Consider the following 21,540-nt stretch of genomic DNA (forward strand, 5'->3'; position numbering starts at 1 on the left):
CCTACACCCTTTGAAATATACTTCCCCAAGATCTGGAGCCTTTTCACTTCTTTTTCCTTCTCTGTCACAGATTTTAAGCTAAAAGGGGCACTTCCTATCAAGATTCTCATTACTCAGCAACGAGTTCCTTCTTGTTATTGAGAATCAGGTCCAAATTAGAATTTCCCCCTTTTTGGGGATTTCTATTCCTTTTAAAAGATAAAAAGTTATGAATTACTCTGCTTCTGGCTGGGAAGAGAGAGCTTCAACCAAAATATGGAGAATTGAAATCCACCATCACTGCTCTTATCAACATGTCTTGTGAATTTCATGGCATAATAACTAATGACTCTTCCATGGTCCCCATGGTCAGGTAGAGGTGAGGCTTTAATTAGGAATCATAGCTTTCATGTTCTTCAGAAATGTCACTTGTCTTGCATTTCCTCATTTGTTCAAAAATACATTTAGCTTACAAATATGGCTTCTGTTTTCTCCCATGATGAACTCTGCCCCACTCCCGACCCTGCTCCTTGAAGGTTCCTGAATTTCTTCTCATGACTGATCTTGCTGCTGTGTTGTGCTGGACTATCCCTGCTTCTTCTTGCTCTTTTACTTAGGCTGATTTTTTTTTTTAATAAGAGGATATCTTCCAGAATCATATTCTATTCCTGAATCTCATTTAACTTAATAAGTTAATTCTGTTCTTTGCATTAGGATTATTGGTTTATCTTGTTTGGTACCCATGTTTTATGCATTTTTCATAAAGATATGATTTATCAGTGGCTTTTTTGCTTGGATTTTGTCCTCAATATACTTCTGAATGTATCTCTTGGTACATTTTTTTTCCTGTTTTGTCAACTCTCTATGATTTCTTGCTTGGTGACAGTGAATAGACAGTTTTCTCTTTCTTTTAATTTTAAAACTCTTTTTCATTAGATTTGTAAAACTTCAGGCCAATTTATTATTACTAATACATGTTAGGTATACTTCATCTCTGGCCAGGAGACTACCATTCTTATACTTTAAGCCATGGTCTAAAAATTAAAATCCCATTCTTAAATCCCATCATTTCAAACCCTTACCTTTTGTCTTGGAATCAATACTGTGTATTGGTTCCAAGGCAGAAGAGAGCTAAGAGCTAAGAAATGGGGGATTAAGTGATTTACTCAGGGGCACACAGTTAGAAAGTATCTGAGGTCAGATTTGAACCCACGGCCATCTCACCTCTCAATCCACTGAGCCACGTAGTTGCTCTCTTACATCCTCTCTTCATCTTCCCAATTCTGCCTTCTCTTCTGAAGCTCTTGCCTTTGGGGGTAGGAGTGGTGAAAACAATACCTCTACCCCTATGAATTTCAGTTTCCTACTCTGAATTTTATAACTTTTAATAATGTTTTCAGATTCCTCCTCGCAGTATTATTTGTGTCCAAATTAATTACCAGAAATGGGTAGCACTTATCTCATTTGACAACTCGTGAGAGATTCTATGTTTTGAACAGAAAGGCTGGGGAGGTGGTAGGTAGATGTCTTCTATTGTTATCATGTCAACCAATAGTTGCCTCTCAGCAATGAGTCACCAGCTCTTTGTCTTCTTCCTCCTCTCTTCCTGTGACTCTTATTGACTGATCTTTGACTTCATAGCCTTTGTGTATCCACATGATTAATCCCTAAGAAACAACCTTCCTCTTCAGTGTTCATCCTCTTCCCTTTCAGGAAGACTTTCATACAAAGTCCAAATCATATAATCTGCTTCTGATGACTTTATAGTAAGATCTTATTTCTGTATTTCTACTCTCTACTGCCCTTTTTTTTGGGGTGGTGGTGGTAAAAATTACTTCAATGGGAATTGGAATATTCTTATATTTTTAAATGTGTGTAAGTGTGTATTCCTTTCAGATAATGGAAGAAAATTCAATTGATAATATTCTTTTCATTATAAACACTTAGATGAAAACAAATTGAGGTGGATGAAATTCAAATTAGGGTCTTCTTTAGTTTGATGTTAAGGTCCTTTAAGAGTCTGTGTGAGTGTGGGTGTGACTAATAGCCATTCATATATAAGAGAAATATAAATCAAAACATTGCTGAGGCTTCACTGCAAATGGGCAAAAATGACAAATTAGCAGTAGTCAGTGCTGGAGAAGTTGTAGGGTTGTAGATACATTAATATGTTGTTGTTGGAGCTATGAAATGGTACAAATATTTTTGTAAAGCAGTTTGGAATTATGCAAATAAAATGAATAAAATGGCTATACCCTTTGAACCAGAGATTCTTTTACTGAATTTACACCTTGAGGAAGCTGTTGATAAGAAGAAAGTCTCTATACATTCCAAAATATTTATAACAAGACTTTTTGTGATAATTAAGAATTGAAAAAAAAAATAGATGTCCATCAGTTGGGGAATGACCAAACAAATTGTGGTAGGTGACTATAATGGAATATTCCTATGCTGTAAGAAACACCACATGTGATGAATACAGAGAAGTATTGGAAAGGTCTCTATGGAGTGATGCAGGATAAGCAGAGACAAGAATACAATATATACATTAATCACAACAATGTAATTGAAAGAATAACATAACAAACATTCAAAGGAAATGTATCAAAATTTTAAAGATTCAGCTGTACTGGAAATGAAGATATTGAGAAGACAGCCCTAGCCCACCTCTTTGTGGAGGTGGAATCTCTGCAGGTGTTATGCACTTGTTTTCAGTGTTTTTCAATTTATTGATCCATTGATTGATTTTTTTTCCTCTCTAAAAAAATACCATTTGTCACATGAAATGGCTCTCTGGGAGGGGGGGAAGGAGGGATATGTGGGATACTCTGATGATGTAAGAAACAGAAGACATCAATAAAAACTTATTTTTTAAAAAAGCCAGCGGATTTTAAAAGTCCCAATCCTCCTTCCTTCTTGTGCTTCTATTTTTATAGTGCTTGTATCAGTTTCTGGTGTCCGTTCCAGTGAGTCCCAAACCTGGACACCCTAGCATTGCAGCAGTTGCAGTGAGCACTCAGCACCCTGTCACCCTGCTTCTAAATGATACCTTGGAAAAGAAGGAGATTTGCCGGTCTGTACCTCCTTTGATGTTGACCTATCTAAATAAAATCTACATTTTCTCTCCACCCTCCTCAACCTCGTTTATACCTTTTTCCTTCCCTTTCAAACACATCTCCATATTGTTCTTGGTCTACAGCAGTCATACCCCTCTGCAGTGAACATATTTGTCAAAGTTCAACTCAGTTTTTAACCTTTTTAAAAAAATTACTATTTTTTCTAATTCTTTGCAGGATACATTATATTTTTGGAGAATTTGGAAACTATTCTCTCTGGGTAAAACCTCACTATGGTGGTATCAACCAGATGTCCTGTGACATGGTCATCAATGAAAATCCAATCAACAGCAACCTTCGTATGTACCCATTTGCTAATTATTTAACTTATCCTGAAAATGTTTTCAGTTTTGGAATGATGCTTGGAAAGGATTGTAGCACAGAGCTTTTTGGGTAATTCAGAGACCAGTGTGTAGATCTTATACCATTAGAGCCAACATAACATTGTGGATAGAGTATTAGACTTAGAGTGAGGAAGGGTTGGGATCGACTCTTCCCTCAAATATTTATTTATAAAAATCTTTACCTTCCATTGTAGAATCAATATTGTCTGTTGGTTCCAAGGCAGTTGGGGTTAAGCAACTTGATCAGCGTCACATAGCTAGGAATCTGAGGTCAGATTTGAACCCTAAACTGGACTCTCAATCCACTGAGCCACCTAGCTGTCCCCCTCAATGATTTATTTGCTCTGTCACCCTAGGCAAAAGACATAACATCTCTGAGCCTCAGTTTCCTCATTTGTAAATTAGATATGATCATATCATCTAAGAATTGTTGTGATCATTAAAAGTGATGATATAGGTAAAGTGCTTTGAAAATCAGTGGTACATAAATGACAGCTATTGCTATCATTAAGCTTTGATTATATCAGCTATTTAGTGAAAAATGAGTAGAGTAATGTTGGTTACCAAGCTTAGACACAAACAGACCAAACACATGAAGGATAGGAATTTAGAAATGGAAACATTGGATTAAAGTAAAATCTTACTTTATTTTAGGAGTAGGATAAAGAGGTCCCTATCTGTTTCCTATGAGGCCAACTAGATTCCTCCTTTCTCTGTCAGTTCTGGAGTCAGAATCTGTCATCCAAATATATTTCTTAGTTTAGTGAATTTCAGGCAATAAAACTCTGGAGCTAGGCAGGTGGGTGATGTAGTGGATAGAACACGGATCCCATGACCTCATCTTACTAGCTGTGTGACCCTAGGCATGTCACTTAACCCTGTTCGTCTCAGTTTCCTCCTCTGGAAAATGAGCTGGAGAAGGAGATGGCAAATAATTGTACAATCTTTGCCAAGAAAGCCCCAAATGGGGTCACAAAGAACTAGATATGACTGAATGACCACAAACTGTGGAGCTATGGGGCATTAATAATTAGATTTCACTCTGTTAATGCCTTTTGCTTTTTTCTCCATTGCTTGTAGGAAATTTAGCATAGAAATGTGGGGTTTCTCTCTGTAATATTATATCTGAACAGTGATCTATCACTATAAATTAAAAGTAATTTATGCATTATAATAATGTGACTGTAATGTTGACATTATTCATGATGGTATTCTTTTTCTTCCTACAGCTATCTACATTGCATTCCTTGTTTACATAGCAATCATCATTTCCTCCTCTGTAGGAAATTTCTTTGTGAAGTAAGTAGAAACTGTTGGAGGTGGGATGAAGAGAATTGGAGAAAGTGGGTCATGGCATATTTTGTATATTTGTAGAGTCTTATTTTCATTCCTTTATCAGCTTTCTGTTCTGCCATATAACACCTTCCCTTCAAAGTACTTAAAAAAACCCCCAGCTACAGCAAAAACCTCGATACTCCCAAACTCAACTAGTTATTTCTTAACAGAAGTCCTTATACTTTGTTCAGAGCTGTAGTGGCTTCCAGGACTTTTAGGAGGTGATTCTCAGACTTAGGAAAAAAACAAAACTAAGCCTAAACCATCATCTTTCTTCTTTGGTGCTAAGCTTTCCCAGCCACGTCTTCCCTGGTGCCACTATTCCACAACTAGGTAGGATAGGAAAAGAGAGACTAAGCTGAACCTTCCATATTCCAGTTCTTTATTCTGGGCTCTTTCCTAAGTAGTTTTAGGATAGTCTAGAAGTTTGTCTAGTGTGATTTTGACTTTGTGTTAGGATGAGTTGGGTTTTGAGAGGGAACAAAAAGATTCTGAGAAGGGGTGGGAATAAGAGAAAAAATGAGGATGGATGAAAAAAGGAAAAGAAGGAGGGCTACTTCAAAACTCTGGACATTTTGGTTGGAATTTTAGTAACCCCTGAAAAGAGGCTTATTTTGCCTAAATTCCAAATAGAATATTTGTCTCTCAAGGTCAGTACTGATCTTTTCAGAACTAGAGACTAGATTTGGTGTTAAAAGATATCTGGGGACTTTTAGTTGCACTGAAACCTTTAAATCCAAAAGAATGTAAAATAGTTTAGGAATGTCATAAAAGAATACCACATTATAATTATTGCCCTTCCTACTGGAGAAGAATAACATTTTAGAAATTATTTCATGGAGGAATAGGAAAAAATAATAGAGGAAGTAATCAAAAAAGGAGCCCAAGTATAGCTCCACTCTATAAAGTAGATTAGTTTCTGGAAACCTTTTTTGTAAATTAAATTCTAACATCTCCAACTCATTTGGGATTTTTTATTTAAAGAAGTCCCTGCTGTAGGTGTTTTTGTAATGTAAATTACTATATCCTAATATATCTGTTTTATTTTTATATAAGTTGCTTTGTAATCATAAGGTATAACACGGATTCAATATTACTGTTGCCAAATTTATATTTTTCATATTGCATTTTGTATAACTATGAACCCAGATAGTATATAAAATGGGCAAAGGAGAAATCCAGCAAAAGTTATAATAAAAATCCTAGCATTAAGAATGGCTTTCCACACTTCTTTTAAGTGGATATACATCAGGGGAGATTAACTCTGTTCCCAGTTATAACCTTAAGAGTGAATTACGCTTTGTGAAGTGACAGCTGACCCAAGATAAGGACACTGTAAAAATGAGACAATGTTGTGTGTGATAGAAAGTGTACTGGAATTGGAGTCAGAAATCCTTGGTTCAAATCCTTAGTCTGTCAGTTGCTTCATAGCCATGAGACCTTTGACAAATCACTTAATATCCCTGGGCTTCATTTTCTCATCTGAGAATGAGAGGCTTTGACTAGATGACCTACCATTGAAGGCACCTACCATTCTGAGTGCTTGGCCCTCGGATCTTACCCCTTGTGGGAATGAACTTCTTTTTGAACAGTCACTTGATTTTTGTAATTTGTAAGTGATAGGATAAAAACTCCCTGTTCTATCATTTTTTAGTGCAAAATGGTGGGCTTTAATCACATAGGCCTCTTACAATTTCACTCTTAAACAGAATCATGGAGGGGACATGAAATGAATCAGCAGAAGTAGGTAGTAGATATCAGTTTGGACAAGTCTTGGGAGATTGCCTATTAAATCTTGGCTGTATGATTTGGGAAGATATCAGATCTCTCTTGTTAGTAGTTGCCTTTATTTTCCTTTCTTTTCTTTTTTTTCCTTCTTCCTGTGACCATTTACTTTGGGGAATGACTGTTTCCCTACATGTAAGGGAGAATCAGATAAATGATTTTAATACTCACTTCCCCTTTTTTTAAATTAAAATTTTCTTGACCATTTACTTTTGGGGAATGGGTGTTCCCCTATGTGCAAATTGTTTTAACATCCTAACTTCCCCTTTTAAAGATGAAAATGTCCTTTTTTAAAATTGTGAACTTGATAAATATTGACAGACATGGATGTTTTAAACATACAAAGAAAAAAAGATTATATTTGAGACAACTTTTATTACGAGTATTAAATTTAATGAAAGAAAGCTTCCCTGCTTTTCTCTATACCCTTCTGAACTTATTTCTATTCCCTTTTGTACTTTTTGAATGTTTCACTGACTTTTATTTCTGTTCCTTTTTTGTAATTACTATCACAAAATATTCCCTCCTCTCAACTCCATGATCCCCAAATAAAAGCCTTTCTTTGTCATTGATGTGGCCAAGCAAAACTAATTCGCACATTGGCCATGCCCCATTCTGCATTTTTAGTCAATCTCTTTATGCAAATTTTCTTAGGTTTCTCTTATCTATCATTATCACATAATTTCTTTTTTTTTTTTTTGGTTATATCTATTTATTTATTTTGCTTCACATCTCTTCCCACATAATTTCTTAAGAGCATAATAATATTCTATTACATTCATTCGCCATCATTTAAAGATTTTATTTAATTTTTTAGTTACAGGTAGAAACAATTTTTGACACTTGTTTTCTGATATTTTAGGATTCAAAATTTCTCTCTTTCTCTTTCCCTACCGCCTTCAGGAAGTAAATAGTCTAATATAAGTTATACCAATACTTGCATGCAGTACATATTTCCATATTGCTTATGTCGTGATAGAAGACACATATCACACAATAAAGATTTCATTAATGAAATAAGGGTGGAAGATGGCATGCTTTGCTCTACCTGAGCCTCTGATGGCTCCTTCTTTGGTTGTAGATGGCATTTTCATCATGAGCCCTGTGTGGTTATCAAAGACACTTGCTTTCCTGATAATGACTTAGTTTTTCACAGTTGATCATCACATAATAATATTTCTGTAACTGTATATATACATTGTTCTTCTGGTTCTGTTCATGCCACTTTGTGTCAGTACTTTTAAGTCTTTACACATCTGCCATCGTTTTTCAGTCATTTTCCAAGTATTGGGAATCCATGTAGTTTCCAGTGTTTTGAATTTCTTATTAATATTTTTTGTATATATGAACCCTTTTCATCTATCTTTGACCTCTCTGGAGGCATGTACATAAAAGGGCATACATATTTTAGTGACCTGTGGTGGTGGTGGTATAATATAATTTCAAATTTATTTCCAGAACAGTTGGACCAATTCATAGCTCCACCAACTCCACCAACAGTGTATTATTGTGTCTATCTTCCCATGGCACCTCCAGCAATTGCCACACCCTAAGCCTAACCCATTTTCTATTTTTTCGTTGTCTTTACCCATCTGATGGTTGCAAGTTGGAATCTCAGGGTCCATTTTATTGATTTAATTATTCATTAAGATCTATTTCTTTAACTCTTTTTCACAAGATGCTGAGTAAAGTAGAAGTGGTAAGATAATCTATAAAAGAACATATTTTAAAATCTTATGTTAGAAAATAATGTTTAAAAGAAAAAATCTCATGTTAGCAAAGCAACAAAGATGTCAACAAAGTTTGTATTAAATAAATTCTTATGGGAAGTAGGAGTTTCATTGATTTTTACAAGGTAAAAGCAGTTATTTCTGTGAGATTTTTTGCCTCCTTTTAAAGCAGAGTTGTCAGATTCAAACTCTGCCTTGTTATGTCTTCATGTTAATTAATTAATGAGGGGGTAACATTTTAAGGGAAATGGAGTATACTAACAGGACACATTCATTTATTTACAGACTTGATCCTGTTCGGAACTGGCTATACAAAAAAATGAATCCCAGAGAAACTGATCGTCTCATTAATTCTGTGAGTTACTGGAACATCCCAACTTAAAGTCTTTGTTGTCTTCCAAAAGAGTTAGAATTTTTTCCCTCCAAAATGTAATGATTACTGATTCTAATTTAGGAATTCTTATCCATATTTGTGGTGTGGTTGGTTGCCTAATTTCTACCACATCACGTCTCATCATTGAGTGGAAAAAAACCTGTGTTTTCAAAGGCTGTGAAATCAGAGCATGGTCTCTGGCCATTCCTACCAATTAGGGACAGTTTTTAAGCATGTGTTTGTCAGCCAAGAACCAGACTCATAACACTTGGGGACTTTCGTTTGGCCATGACAACTTGAACATGATGAGAGGTTGTCGAGGAGATGTTTACAGCAGTTAGATCTCAGGACTTAAGTATGTCTCCCTACACTTGTACTGATTTACTGCTCTTTTCAGCTCTCTTTGTAATGAATGGTTGGCATTGGGTGAAATGAGTTTATTTCAGACCAGTTCTACATGCCCGTGCCTTTAATATGTCCCATTAGCAAGCTTAGAAAAACACCAAAAAATCAAATGGAACTAGAAATTGAGGCAAGAGATTAAGCATCAAATAATAAACACCTAGTGGGTTAGGTGCTGGGGAGATAAAGACCAAAATGAATTCGTTCCTGCCCTCAAAGGAATTGCATTCTATTGAGGGAAGCAGCATGTTGTCTTCCCCTTCCTTCCTTCCTTCCTTCCTTCCTTCCTTCCTTCCTTCCTTCCTTCCTTCCTTCCTTCCTTCCTTCCTTCCTCTCTCCCCCCCTCTCGCCCTCTTTCTCACTCTCTCTCCCTTTCACCCCCCTTGCTGTCCCTTTCTTCCTCTCTCTCTCTCTCTCTCTCTCTCTCTCTCTCTCTCTCTCTCTCTCTCTCTCTCTCTCTCTCTCTCTCTCTCTCTCTCCTTCCTCTCTCTCTTTCTCCCTCTTTCTCTCTCTGGCTCTCTCTTTCTGAATGAATTGGTTTTGAAAGAATGACTGGAACATTAAAAAAAAAATATATATACACACACACACACACACACACACACACACACACACGTATGCAGAACGTATACAAGATCATTTCTTTGGTGGGGATGAGGGACTAGGATCTGGAGAGGTGGGTAACCAGGAAGGGCTTTCTGTAGGAAGTAATTGTGTTTGAGCTGAGTCTGAAGGAGGCTGAAGATTCTAAGAAGGGAAGGTGAGGAGGGAAAACATTCTAATCGTGTGGGACAACTTATGCAACGACATGAAGACCAGAGGATGGATCTTTATTATCTCTTAGTTTTCTTAGATACATTCGTGAAAAGAAAAAAATGAAATTAAATATTTCCAAGCAAATTTTCTGTTTTCTTTCTGAAGGAGCTGGGGTCTCCGACCAGAGCAGAGTCTTACAGTAGTGACCTGCAGGTTGAAGCCTGGAGGCTGACCCCTCCAGTGCATCGCCTTCGTTCTCTAGACACGTTCCGAGGGTAAGTAGAGATTCTCTTTGAACTTTGTTTTTCACTTATCTCCTATATAGAACCTTGCAACCTTTAGGGACTCTTGGATGGAATGGAAGCATTCCAGGGTCACGTGGTTGGTGACCTTCACTGGGTGTTTTGCTTTCGCTGTCACTTTTTAGGTTCCTCCAGGCGGGGTACAGCCAGGGCAGAGAATGTTATAGCCTTCCTCCTTGAATGCAGCCTAACATTGCTTTAGCTTTCTTGGTCCCCATATCATACTTGATTTGTACAGCTTGCTTTTCCCTAAAATCCCATTATGACTTTTTCACATAAACTGCTGTTACCCCATCATATACTTAAAAAAGTTTTAAACCCTTTTACCTTCTGTCTTGGAATCAATACTAAATATTGGTTTCAAGGCAGATCAACAGTCAGAAATAAGCAGTGGGGGTTAAGTGACCTGTCCAGGGTCACACCCCCTATATATATGTGTGTGTTTGCGTAAAATATATATGTATGTGTATATAAATTAATAAATTAATTAATTTATTAAAAGATATTTTATTTTCCCAATTACATGTGATAATATTTTCAGCATACATTTCCCAAAATTATAAAATGCAAACTTTGTCTTCCTCCCTCCCTCCCTTTACTTCTCTTACTTGGAGATAGCAAGCAATTTGATCTGTGCCATATGTGGATTATCATACAAAACACACTTCCATATTGGTTGCACAATATACTTTTGAAGCTGATTTTGATGAACCCAAGTATAGGACTTTGTATTTATCCCTATTGAAGTTCATTAAGTTTAAGAATTAAAAATTTCTATTAAATTCATCATTCCATTTTATAAGGCAGAGAGATGGTTCAGTGTTAGAGTACTGGACTTGGAACCAGGAAGAACTGAGTTCCCGTTCTGCTTCAGGCACTTCCTAGCTGTGTGACCCTGGGCAAATCACTTAGCCCTCTTCACCTCAGTTTCCTTATCTGCAAAATGAGCTGGGGAAGGAAATGGTAAACCATTCCAGTAACTCTTGCCCCAAAATGAATCACAAAGAGTCAGACACAACTGAAGCAACTGAACAACAAAATTCTGTATCCCCAGTGCCTGTGACGATGTTTTGCACATTACAGTTACTTACTATAGAGTTGTTGTTTTTAAGTTAAAATTCAGCATCCTTTAAGACAACTCAGCTGCTTTAGTCATTGACTGTTATTATTTCCATCCCCCCCTCCCCCCAATCCCTCCATTATCTCTCAGTCCAGTCTGTTTGGGGAAGGAGGGAAACTTTTGTCACAAGGGTACATATAACAGTAGTAGAAGTAAGTTATATAAGAAGAATTCTTTTCTTTTTTTAACCTTTACCTTCTGTCTTAGTACTAATTGATTCTAAGATAGAAGAGTGATAAAGGCTAGGCAATTGGAGTTAAATGACTTGCCTAGGGTCCCACAGCTAGAAAGTGTCTGAGGTCAGATTTGAACCCAGGACCTCCCAACTCCAACCCTAGTGCTCTATTTACTCTGCTACCTAGGTGTCCCTTTGCTAAAAGTTCTTAGGAATGTCTTTAGAATATATGAAAGTAAAAAAAAAAGAATATATGAAAGTCTAATGAATGAGTTTGTATCATTAGAGGAACTGTACCCTTTTCCCAGTGATATAGATTTTCACCCCTATAAGTTCCCTCTAATCTGTAACAGGTCTTAAGCAATATGGGTAAAAGACTTTAAAATGGCTTATTCTAATTGGTGGAAATTGTCATTTTGTATTAAATCATTCAGCAAAAGGGGCTTACTCTGTGACAGGCACCGGGATGCTGGGGTGTTGGGGAGTTGTTCGTAGAAGACTTCTCTTTGCAGGTGCACAGTGGTCGTGTGGGGTTCACTCTCACATCATCTTGATATATTGACCCTGCATTCTTTGTGTTTTTTGTTTTTTTTTGGTTCTTTTAGGATCTCGCTTATCATCATGATTTTTGTTAATTATGGAGGAGGAAAATACTGGTTCTTCAAACATGAGAGCTGGAACGGTAATGTGTTTGTTAAAGTCAGTTGGGTCTGTGTCACTCAGTTTTTGAGAAATTGGAGGAAGAAATTGGTTCCTCTAGCAGAGTTCACCGCCTTCCTGCCCAGTGCCATAGATCACGTCGATGTTGAAGTCAATTACTGCAGGAGCCTTTGTTCCTGGGCCCCTGAACGAGGCTGAACAGCAACACCTACTACTAGCTTTGAGAGGTGTTTCTTTCTCCGGAGGCTCTGCAGGAAAATGATAAGAATCTGGCCTTTGCCACATTCCGTGTCTGCTTTTGTCCGCAGCCTTTTGTGCTGGTGTTGTGGCTTATCGGAAATTCTGTGTGACTCTGAATGATCCCTATGAAACCTGGTTTAGGAGTTCATGAAAAATTGATGAGGACTAGCTCTCTTTAAAATGAGCATCTCCCCATTCGGGGATGCTCTGATGCCTTGTTTCTGGATCAGGGCACTCTCACGCATGGACTGCATAGGGCAGAAAGGGAATCAATATTTTCTCAGTAGAGTTTTCTTCAGAAAATGTCCAGTGAAGCTTCCATATCTCTCTAATCTGTGGAGGGCTTGTTTTTTGCATAGTTCTACGTGGGTCAAAGGCTCATCGATCCAGAGGGGGAAGGGACTAGTGGGTCGTCCGACCCGGCACCCTTCCTTTACAGATGAGGAAATGGGTGCCCAGAGGAGTAAAAAGGCAGAAAGGCTGGGATCTTGGACTCTGTATTCATAGACTTCATATTAGGAAGGATGCTCCTTCCAGAGCCCTTTATCCTTACTCTTGTTGTATTATTTTGCAGGTTTGACTGTGGCTGACCTTGTGTTTCCATGGTAAGCTGGCAGTAATTTTTTTTTCCTCTGTCTAATGTTTGAATCAATAGTTTCAGGAACATTTTCTTCCAGTTTACATTAGAGATTTGTTCAAAGGCCATCCTTGATTTGCTGTTTGTACCATGGGCCTATGATACTGCTTCAAGGACCTATGGGTTATCAAATTCCATGTTAGAAGAGACTATCTTAGTTTTTATAAAACTCTAATGTATATTAATACATTTTTATGTGTAGTTCTATACAAAGAAATAAATAGTGCCTATATTTAGGGAACATCTTTCCATTTATTGCTCAAGACATTTATTGACCTGAGAAAATAAATTAAGGAAAGTAACATCTTAGTTAAGAATTTCTAGTAAGTGCAGTTTAGTTTTTTGGTTTTCTTTGATATAAGTATCAGAGAAGTTTATTTAGAACAAGAAGATGTGATTCAGATACATATTTTAATTAAAAAAAAAAGTCCTTACCTTCCATCTTGGAATCAATATTATGTAGTGGTTCCAAGGCAGAAGAGTGGTAAGGACTAGGCAATGGGGGTTAAGTGACTTCCCCAGGGTCACACAGCTGGGAAGTGTCTGAAGGCAAATTTGAACCCAGGACCTCCTGTCTCTAGGCCTGGCTCTCCATCCACTGAGCTACTCAGCTGCTCCCATTTAAATTTTTTTTTAAATGAGCAGACATCTATTTTCTCTCCCTTCTACCCCACCTTCCCATTGGAAAAATAAAAATTAAAAACAAAACGCTTGTGACAATTATCCATAGTCAAGCAAAACAAATTACTACATTGGCAGTGTCATCTTGAGTCCATAACTTCTCTCTTAAGGAAGTGGATTGCGTGGCATCATAATTGGCCATTGCACTGATCTGAGTTTCTTTGTGGTTAGAGAGAAACTACGATCTCCCCCTTTTCCTGGTTCAGGAGCCAGGGGTGGATTTGAGAAAGGGGAGAATTCAAAAACTTCTGTTTTTTCTGTTTCTCTTTCAGAGGATTTTAAGGGCAAATTATTTGGATGCCAGTGGCTTCCTTTTCAACATGTTTCTGAACCTCTTGAATAGGCAGCCCTTAAAATGTGCTTTCATGGCAGAACTTTTGAAGACACTCCCTTTAGGAAGGAAAAGAATCCCAACAGAGTTCCCACTTCTCTGCCACCTCTTGTTAACCAGATTTTTATTTTTTAGGTTTGTGTTTATTATGGGCTCTTCCATTGCTCTCTCCCTGAGCTCCATGCTACGGCGAGGATGTTCCAAGTGGAAGCTGCTGGGGAAAATTCTGTGGAGGAGCTTCTTGCTCTGTGTGATTGGAGTCCTCATTATGAATCCTAATTATTGCCTTGGACCCTGTGAGTAATTGTTTCATTTCCCTTAAAAACTTGGAAGCAAAGGGGTTAGCGAGGTGATTCAGTGGGTTGAGTGCCAGGTTTGGAGGAAGAAGGTCCTGGATTTAAATTTGGCCTCATGTACTTCCTAGCTGTGTGACCCTGGGTAAGTCATTTAACCCTTACCACTCTTCTGCCTTGGAACCAATCTACGGAATTGATTCTAGGATGGAAGGTACAGGTTTAAAAAACAAAGAACTCAATGTGACTTGGAAGATGAAAATTCACTAGTATGTAAATGGAAGATATGAAATTAATTTCAAATATGCATCTGTATAACGAGGAGGAAATGAATAGGAATGCATTTACTTTTCATTATACTTTTTATTTTTGGGAAAAATGCTTTTCTGGGTAGTCAAAAAATCTGAGTAATGGGAATGGAGTTAGGGAGCATCATGTTAAAACCCTTCATTTATATTTATATTTATATTCATATATATTTATAGAGAGATTAGGGGACTGTGTAGTGTCACACATCTACATAGTGGCAGTGCCAACAATTACTCATATATACACACACACATATATGTGTCCATGTTTCCAAGTTGACATGTGTATATAACACATAATAATGTCACTCTGGTATTCTTTCCATTATATTACATTGTTATCTTTTGTTTCAATAATTTTTATAAGGCGTTTATTTTGCAGCTGGCCTGTGAATTCAGCCAGATGGCTCAGTGGATAGAGAGTGCAGGGCTGGAGTCAGGACTTCTGAGTTCAAATCTGGCCTCAGGCACTTCCTAGTTGTGGGACTCTGGGCAAGACGCTTAACCCCAGCTGCCTCGTCCTTACTTCCCTTTTGCCTTGGCATCCATACTTAGTATTGATTCTAAGACAGAAGATGAAGGTTTTAAATAAGTAAACAAACACGCAAATACATCATGTATGTAGGGATTGAATGAAATGAATAAAAGAAAAATATTAAGGATATTTTTTCCATCTTCCTTCAGGTCCAATTTTTTGTATCCCCATTTGAGGTTTTCTGGGCAAAGATATTGGTATGGTTTGCCTCTTCCTTCACCAGCTTATTTTACAGAGGAGGAAACTGAGGCAAACGGGTTCACACAGCTAATAAGAGTCTGAGGTTTGGTGCCAGATTTGAACTTAAGGAGAGGGCTCTTTCTGACTTCAGAGACGTGGCGACCGTGAATACAAAAACGCAGACCTCATAACTCCTGTTATTGTACAGAAATTCCTGTCTTCAAGAAGCTTCCATGTAGAGGGAGGGGACAAGAAACACATCCAGGGAGTATTGTAGTGAGTTACAGAGGCGGTGAGTGGAGCCGTAAGGGTGGAACGACTCGCCCTTTCCAGTAACAATAACAGTATTAATGTCATTATGGTTCCACAATTTTCTGAGTGTCCAGGAATGCAGAGGATGCAGCGGAGAGAGGATAAGGTATTAAGAGAAAGCAGAACTTGCCTGTAACAGTGGTTAGTTAAGGAGATATTAGGGAGAAGAAAAGTCTGGAGGCTTGAAAATTGACATTTTAAAAAGGACCTTGAATGCCAGTTTAGACTTTATTCCTCAAGTGATGAGAAATCATTCAGAGCTCTGAGGTAGTAGTGGGACATCATCATGGATATAATTTATAATCAGATTTTGCCAGATATGTGGAATTAGAATTATAATAGAACTGAAGAGCTCAGGACTGGTCATTAAGGCTCAGGACTTAAATCTAATAGAAGTGGTGATAATTGAAACTTTATCAAACTCTATCCAAAGATATATAATTCTGTCATTGTCAGTACCCTTCATTGGGCAGAGAAACTTGAAAGTAGATGACTGCAGAGCGACCTAAGAGCCAGGTCTCCTGATCTAGATATCCCCCTGAGAGGAGCTCAGATTCCTTAGGCATCAGAGTACAGAAGCTCAGGCATGAGCTATGTGTCCATCTCCAGATGCTTCAAAAGGTATAGTCAGACATAGCTTAGGGAGGCTTTTTTTTTTTTTTGTGCAGAAAAGAATTATGGGCCTTGTATGAAATGAAGTACATTGACTAACCTTCCAATTTGCATTTTCTCCAGTGTCCTGGGATAAGCTGCGCATCCCTGGGGTGCTTCAGCGCTTGGGATTGACCTACCTGGTGGTTGCAGTTTTAGAACTTCTCTTCGCCAAAGCCGTGCCTGAAAATAGTACTATGGTGAGATTCTCTACTTTGAAAAAAGAATCCTTGGTTATGCCCTTTTAAAAAAAAAAACTTTCTTAAATTCTCCACTTAACTGCCACCAAACAAAACAATCATACCTAGATTCAAAGCAGAACAGAAAAAAAGGATTGGACGTGAAACTTCAACTCTCCAAAAATGCAACTTATTTTTTCCTTTTAAGTAAATATTAAATTCAATGTATATTTTTTTTCTTGGTAGTCTCATTAGGAATTCTTATCTTTCTCCCAAATCAAATTGTTAAGAAAAAATCAGATATGAATAGTCAAGCAGAATAAATCCCCACATTGAGGGGACATAAATTATGTGTCTTCTTATGCACCTATCAATTGTATAGTATATTTCACCACTGTCCTCTGGATTTATGCTTGTTCATTTTGTTGATCAGAATTCTTAAGTCTTTCAAAGTTGTTTGTTTTTACTATGTTGTTGTACCAATTGTTCTGGCTGGCTTTACTTTGCTCTGCATCATTTTATCTAAGCCTTCCAAGATTTGTGTGAAAATGTCCCCTTTGTCACTTCCTAAGGGGAAGTAACATTCCATTTTATCACTATACCAAAATTTGTTCAGCCATTCTTCAGTTGATGGGACTGCCGTCTTCCCGCCCCAACTCACCTTAGTTTCTAGTTCTGCACCACTATAAAAAGCTGTGACCCTTTTTTTTTTTAAAACATATGATTCTTTTTCCTCTTTGATCTCTTTTAGGTAAAAGCCTAATAGTGGTATCGCTGGGTCAGAGGGTGTGCACAGTTTAGTGACTTTTTGGATTTAATTCAAATTGCTTTCCAGAATATCTGGACCAATTCACAGCATGAACAGTGACTTAATGTGCCTGTTTTCCCATAGACTTTCCAACAACTGGTATTTTCCTTGATTGTTATAAGAATTGTTCATTTTAGCTTCTTTTTCCTTTCTATCACTTATTTAATCATGAACTTTCCCCCTCTATGTGACTGCCATAAGGATTTCATTCTGTTGCTCTTCTTATTTATTTATGATATGGCCTTTTATATCTAGGTCATGTATCCATTTAGAATTTACTTTGGTATATGGTATGAGATTCTGGTCTTCTCCGAACCTAATTTCTGCCAGATGACTTTCCAGGTTCCCAGCAGTTTATATCCAATAGTGCATCTTTGTGCTAGAAGCTGAAGTGTTGAAGTTTATCAAATCCTATGCTGTGCTTGTTTTCCTAATCTGCTCCATTGATTTGACTTTCCTTAATTTTTTAACCATATAGTTATGCTTTGTAATATAGCTTAAAGACAACCTCGATAGGCCCCTTTTGACCCTTTTTTCTTTTACATTATTTTCTTTGAAATTCTTGACCTTTTGTTCCTCTAGCTGAAATTTATTGTTTAACATCCCCACAGGGCAGTCCTTTGGTAGTGATTGGTATGACACTAGCTAGATAAATTCACTTAGATATTCTTGTCATTTTTATTGCACTGGCTCATCTCACCTATGAGTAGTTAAAGTCTTCAACAATTCAAGTCTCTTATTTCAGGAAAGTCTTTAGTGGTTGCATTCATAAGGCAGCCCTGTGGTTTTTTAAAAATTAATTTATTTTCTTCAGTATTTTTTCATGGTTACATGATTCTTGTTGTCTCCATCTTTTACTTCCCACCTCCCGGAGCTGACAAGCAATTCCTCTGGGCTTCACATACATTATCACTCAATACCTATTACCATATGATTCATTTTTTTAGATTTAAATTAATTTATTTAGTCAATTTAGAACATTATTCTTTGCTTACAATAATCACATTATTTCCTTCCCTCCCCTCCCCTAACCCCTCCTATAGCCGATGAGCAATTCCAATGGGTTCTTGATCAGAACCTGTTTCCATGTTGGTGTTTGCACTAGGATGTTCATTCAGAGTCTACATCCCCAACAATATGCCTTCAACTCATGTATTCAAGCAGTTGTTTTTCTTCTGTGTTTCCACTCCCACGGTTTTTCCTCTGAATGTGGAGAGTGGTTTTTCTCATGGATTTCTCCAAGTTGTTCAGGATCACTGCATTGCCACTAATGGAGACATAGGATTCATTTTTGCAATAATCTTTTAAAACCCAAACTTCAAATCCTATACCCATATAAACAAGTGGTGAATCCTATGTTTTTCTTCTGCATTTCTACTCCCATAGTTCTCTCTCAATGTCAGCCCTGTGTTTTTAAGGGCATTTAATGTAGTCTCCCTGCTTTATTGTAATATACCAGTATTCTCTCTTCTCCTTATATGCCAACTTCTTCAGGAGGCTCATCAATTAATTAATTAATTAATTAGTTTGTTTGTTTATGTATATCCCTTATCTTCTGTCTTGGATTTTATACTGTGTATTGGTTCCAAGGCAGAAGAGTGGTAAGGGCTAGGCAATGGGAGTTAAGTGACTTGCCCAGGGTCACACAGCTGGGAAGTGTCTAAGGCCAGATTTGAACCTAGGACCTTCCACCTCCAGTCCTGTTTCTCAATCACTGAGCCACCCAGCTGCCCCTCAGGTGACCTATTTAAAAAAAGCTGATGTTATTTGTTTTTACATTGCCTGCATTTCTCTTTTCCCCTTCTTAGGCAGCCATCCTTTATAAAAAATTTTTTTAAAAGAGAGAAAAGAAAAACAATTTAGGAAAATCAAAAAACACATGAAAAAATCTGACAGTAAGGAGCCATGCTAAAGGAGAGTGTCTTCTCTTATCCCTTCTTGGGCTCGGGTGGGAAGGCACTCAATGATCTCCCTTCATGCTCACCTAATCATCTCTGCTGTGGAAGACTTGGGTCTGTGACTCTGCAGTGACTACAGAAGGTCAGATCACGTTCTGTCGCGTGATTGAGCCGCCGCTGCTTTGAAAGCATCGTGATTGATGCTCTTGGTAGGAGTTCCCCTTGGGTGTTCTGCTTCCCTCTTTGTAAACATTTGGTCTGAGGGAGAGCCCCGGTCTTCCGTGCAGGCTTGGCCTCCAGGTGGTGAAACCTTTGACCAAGAGCAACCCACAAAGCAGAGGAGAATCCCAAGAAGCCATCGGGTGTGCAGAGTGTGGCCAAGTGGTGGCAAAGGGGACGGAGGCAGCTGGGAGTCCCAGCACTGATTCACCTGTTGGCCCTCTGTGGTGACTTTGTGCCTCTCCAGGGGTCACCATCTTGGCCCAGTGGCGGCTAGCTGGAGGGAAGGATGGAGTCCTGAGCTTGGACTCAGGAATGTGGCGATGGGCGGATCACTTCACCTCTCTCTCTGCCGCAGGTTTCTCGTTTGTAAAATGGAGGCAACAATAGCGCCCACCTCACAGGGTTCTTTTGGGGTTCAGATAAAATAAAAATTGTAAAGTGCTTTCTTTATGGCACAGTGGAGAAAAAGTGCCAGACCTGGAGTCAGGCGGTCCTGGGTTCAAATGTGGCCCCAGACACCCTGGGCAAGCCACTTAACCCCCTTTTCTCAGCTCTTATAACCCCTCTTCCTTAGAACTGATACTTAATATCACTTCTAGGACAGAAGGTAAGAGTTTAAAAAATGTATAATAAAATTTAAAAAACCTATGTAAATGATACTGTTATTACTATTATTTTTTATTACAATGTGATTTGATTAAATTATTGTAAAATATTACTTATATTTTTATTATATATTTGTTACAAAAGAAACCCAGAATCCAAAAGGAAGTGGCAGCTAAACAGAAAAGTGAATTTTCCAGGTCTTCTTTAGAGAGGCTAAAAAATAAATTGGCAGAATGGATTTCCTCACACGCCCCAACAGGAAGCATCATTTCCTAAGATGCTTGGTCATCTTTCTGTGCAGTGCTCGTGATGAGGGTAAGAAATTCCTGGGGAGAATGTTAGCTCAAATAGCCACAGCCATGAAATAGGAGGAAAATCTGTGAAGAGCTGACAGAATCCTCCAAATCCAGGCAACCTTTATGTTGTGCTTAGGGTCTTCAGCCCTAAGATGAGCACAGACAAGGCGAAGGAGTAGAATAGCATCTTCTATCTTCATTGATTCTTTCTCTTTTTAATTGAAATAGTTTAAATTGAATTTTGCTATTTGGACAGGCCATTTCCCTCCAGAAAACTATTGCAGGCTCAATTCTGGTGGAAATATTTATTTATTTTTCTTTTTTGATGGCTCTCATTAAAGTCAACTAATCAGTCTGCAGGTATTCCTAAAGTGTTTATGTGGCAGGCAGTTAAAAGTTCTTTCTTTAATTTTTTCCTACCCTTCCTTCAGTGTAGATATTCTTATTAGCAAAGTTAACAGTGCAAGGGGGCAGCTGAGTTGCTTAGTGGTTAGAGAGGAGGGTCCTAGTTTAAATCTGGCTTTAGACACTTCCTAGCTTTGTGACCCTGGGCTCAACCCCATTGCCTAACCCTTACTGCTCTTTGTACCTGGGACAGGAGTCATTCAACCCTCTTGATGCTCCCAGACAATTTCCAAGATTATATACATTTTAGACAGCTGCAAATCTGCTGTAATGGAGGGAGTTTCTGCACTGGGCATTCCTCTCACTGATGAAATCATAGGTCTGAACCCCAGCTGTTGAGACTGAGAACTCAGCTTTCTACCGACAATGGATCCCACTTAGTACTTTGTTAGTTGTAATGAGTATCAGTCAAGTGGTGTTGATTCCGAGTCGGCTGGCCCCTTTCCATACTCCCTCTCCCTCTCTCTTCTCCCTGGGGATACTTCAGAGGAATTTAATTATAGTGTTTTAATTGTTTAATTTGTTAGTGTGGCTAAATATTCTATAACAGATAGCCAGGCTTAAGTGCATTATTTATTTGTGTAATTTTGTTTAGGAAATTTTAGATTGTATTTTGCTAGAAGCTAGAAGAAAGAACACCGGGGACTAGTAGATAAAACCTACTGCAGGATTCTTGGAAATGATTTGGTTTCTTTTAATGAATGTTTCCATTGTGGTACTTTATGAGAGAACAGCCCAACAACCTAGAACAACCCGCAGGAATTCATCTCTCCATTTTCCTTCAACACCGCAAAGTAGGGTCTGTGACTAGTGGGGCGTCTGCCAGCGTACTCTACTAAGCTCATTTTTCCAGTCCGCTGTTTCCTTTTCTGTCATTTGCA

The 21,540-nt window shown here is 38.0% G+C and overlaps 1 protein-coding gene across 1 annotated transcript in view; it reads left to right on the top strand.

Annotated features, from left to right (window-relative positions):
- The window catches only part of HGSNAT (heparan-alpha-glucosaminide N-acetyltransferase), a 47,954-nt gene that overhangs the window by 18,982 nt on the left and 7,432 nt on the right, over positions 1-21,540 (top strand). The window contains exons 3-11 of the mRNA XM_056813634.1: positions 2,916-3,052; positions 3,273-3,394; positions 4,669-4,738; positions 8,575-8,644; positions 9,986-10,095; positions 12,023-12,099; positions 12,892-12,922; positions 14,102-14,262; positions 16,330-16,445. Coding sequence (XP_056669612.1) covers positions 2,916-3,052; positions 3,273-3,394; positions 4,669-4,738; positions 8,575-8,644; positions 9,986-10,095; positions 12,023-12,099; positions 12,892-12,922; positions 14,102-14,262; positions 16,330-16,445 — 894 coding nt within the window. The remainder of the gene's footprint in view (positions 1-2,915; positions 3,053-3,272; positions 3,395-4,668; positions 4,739-8,574; positions 8,645-9,985; positions 10,096-12,022; positions 12,100-12,891; positions 12,923-14,101; positions 14,263-16,329; positions 16,446-21,540) is intronic.

Source organism: Monodelphis domestica, chromosome 1 (assembly GCF_027887165.1).
Source record: "Monodelphis domestica isolate mMonDom1 chromosome 1, mMonDom1.pri, whole genome shotgun sequence".
Lineage (NCBI taxonomy): Eukaryota > Metazoa > Chordata > Mammalia > Didelphimorphia > Didelphidae > Monodelphis > Monodelphis domestica.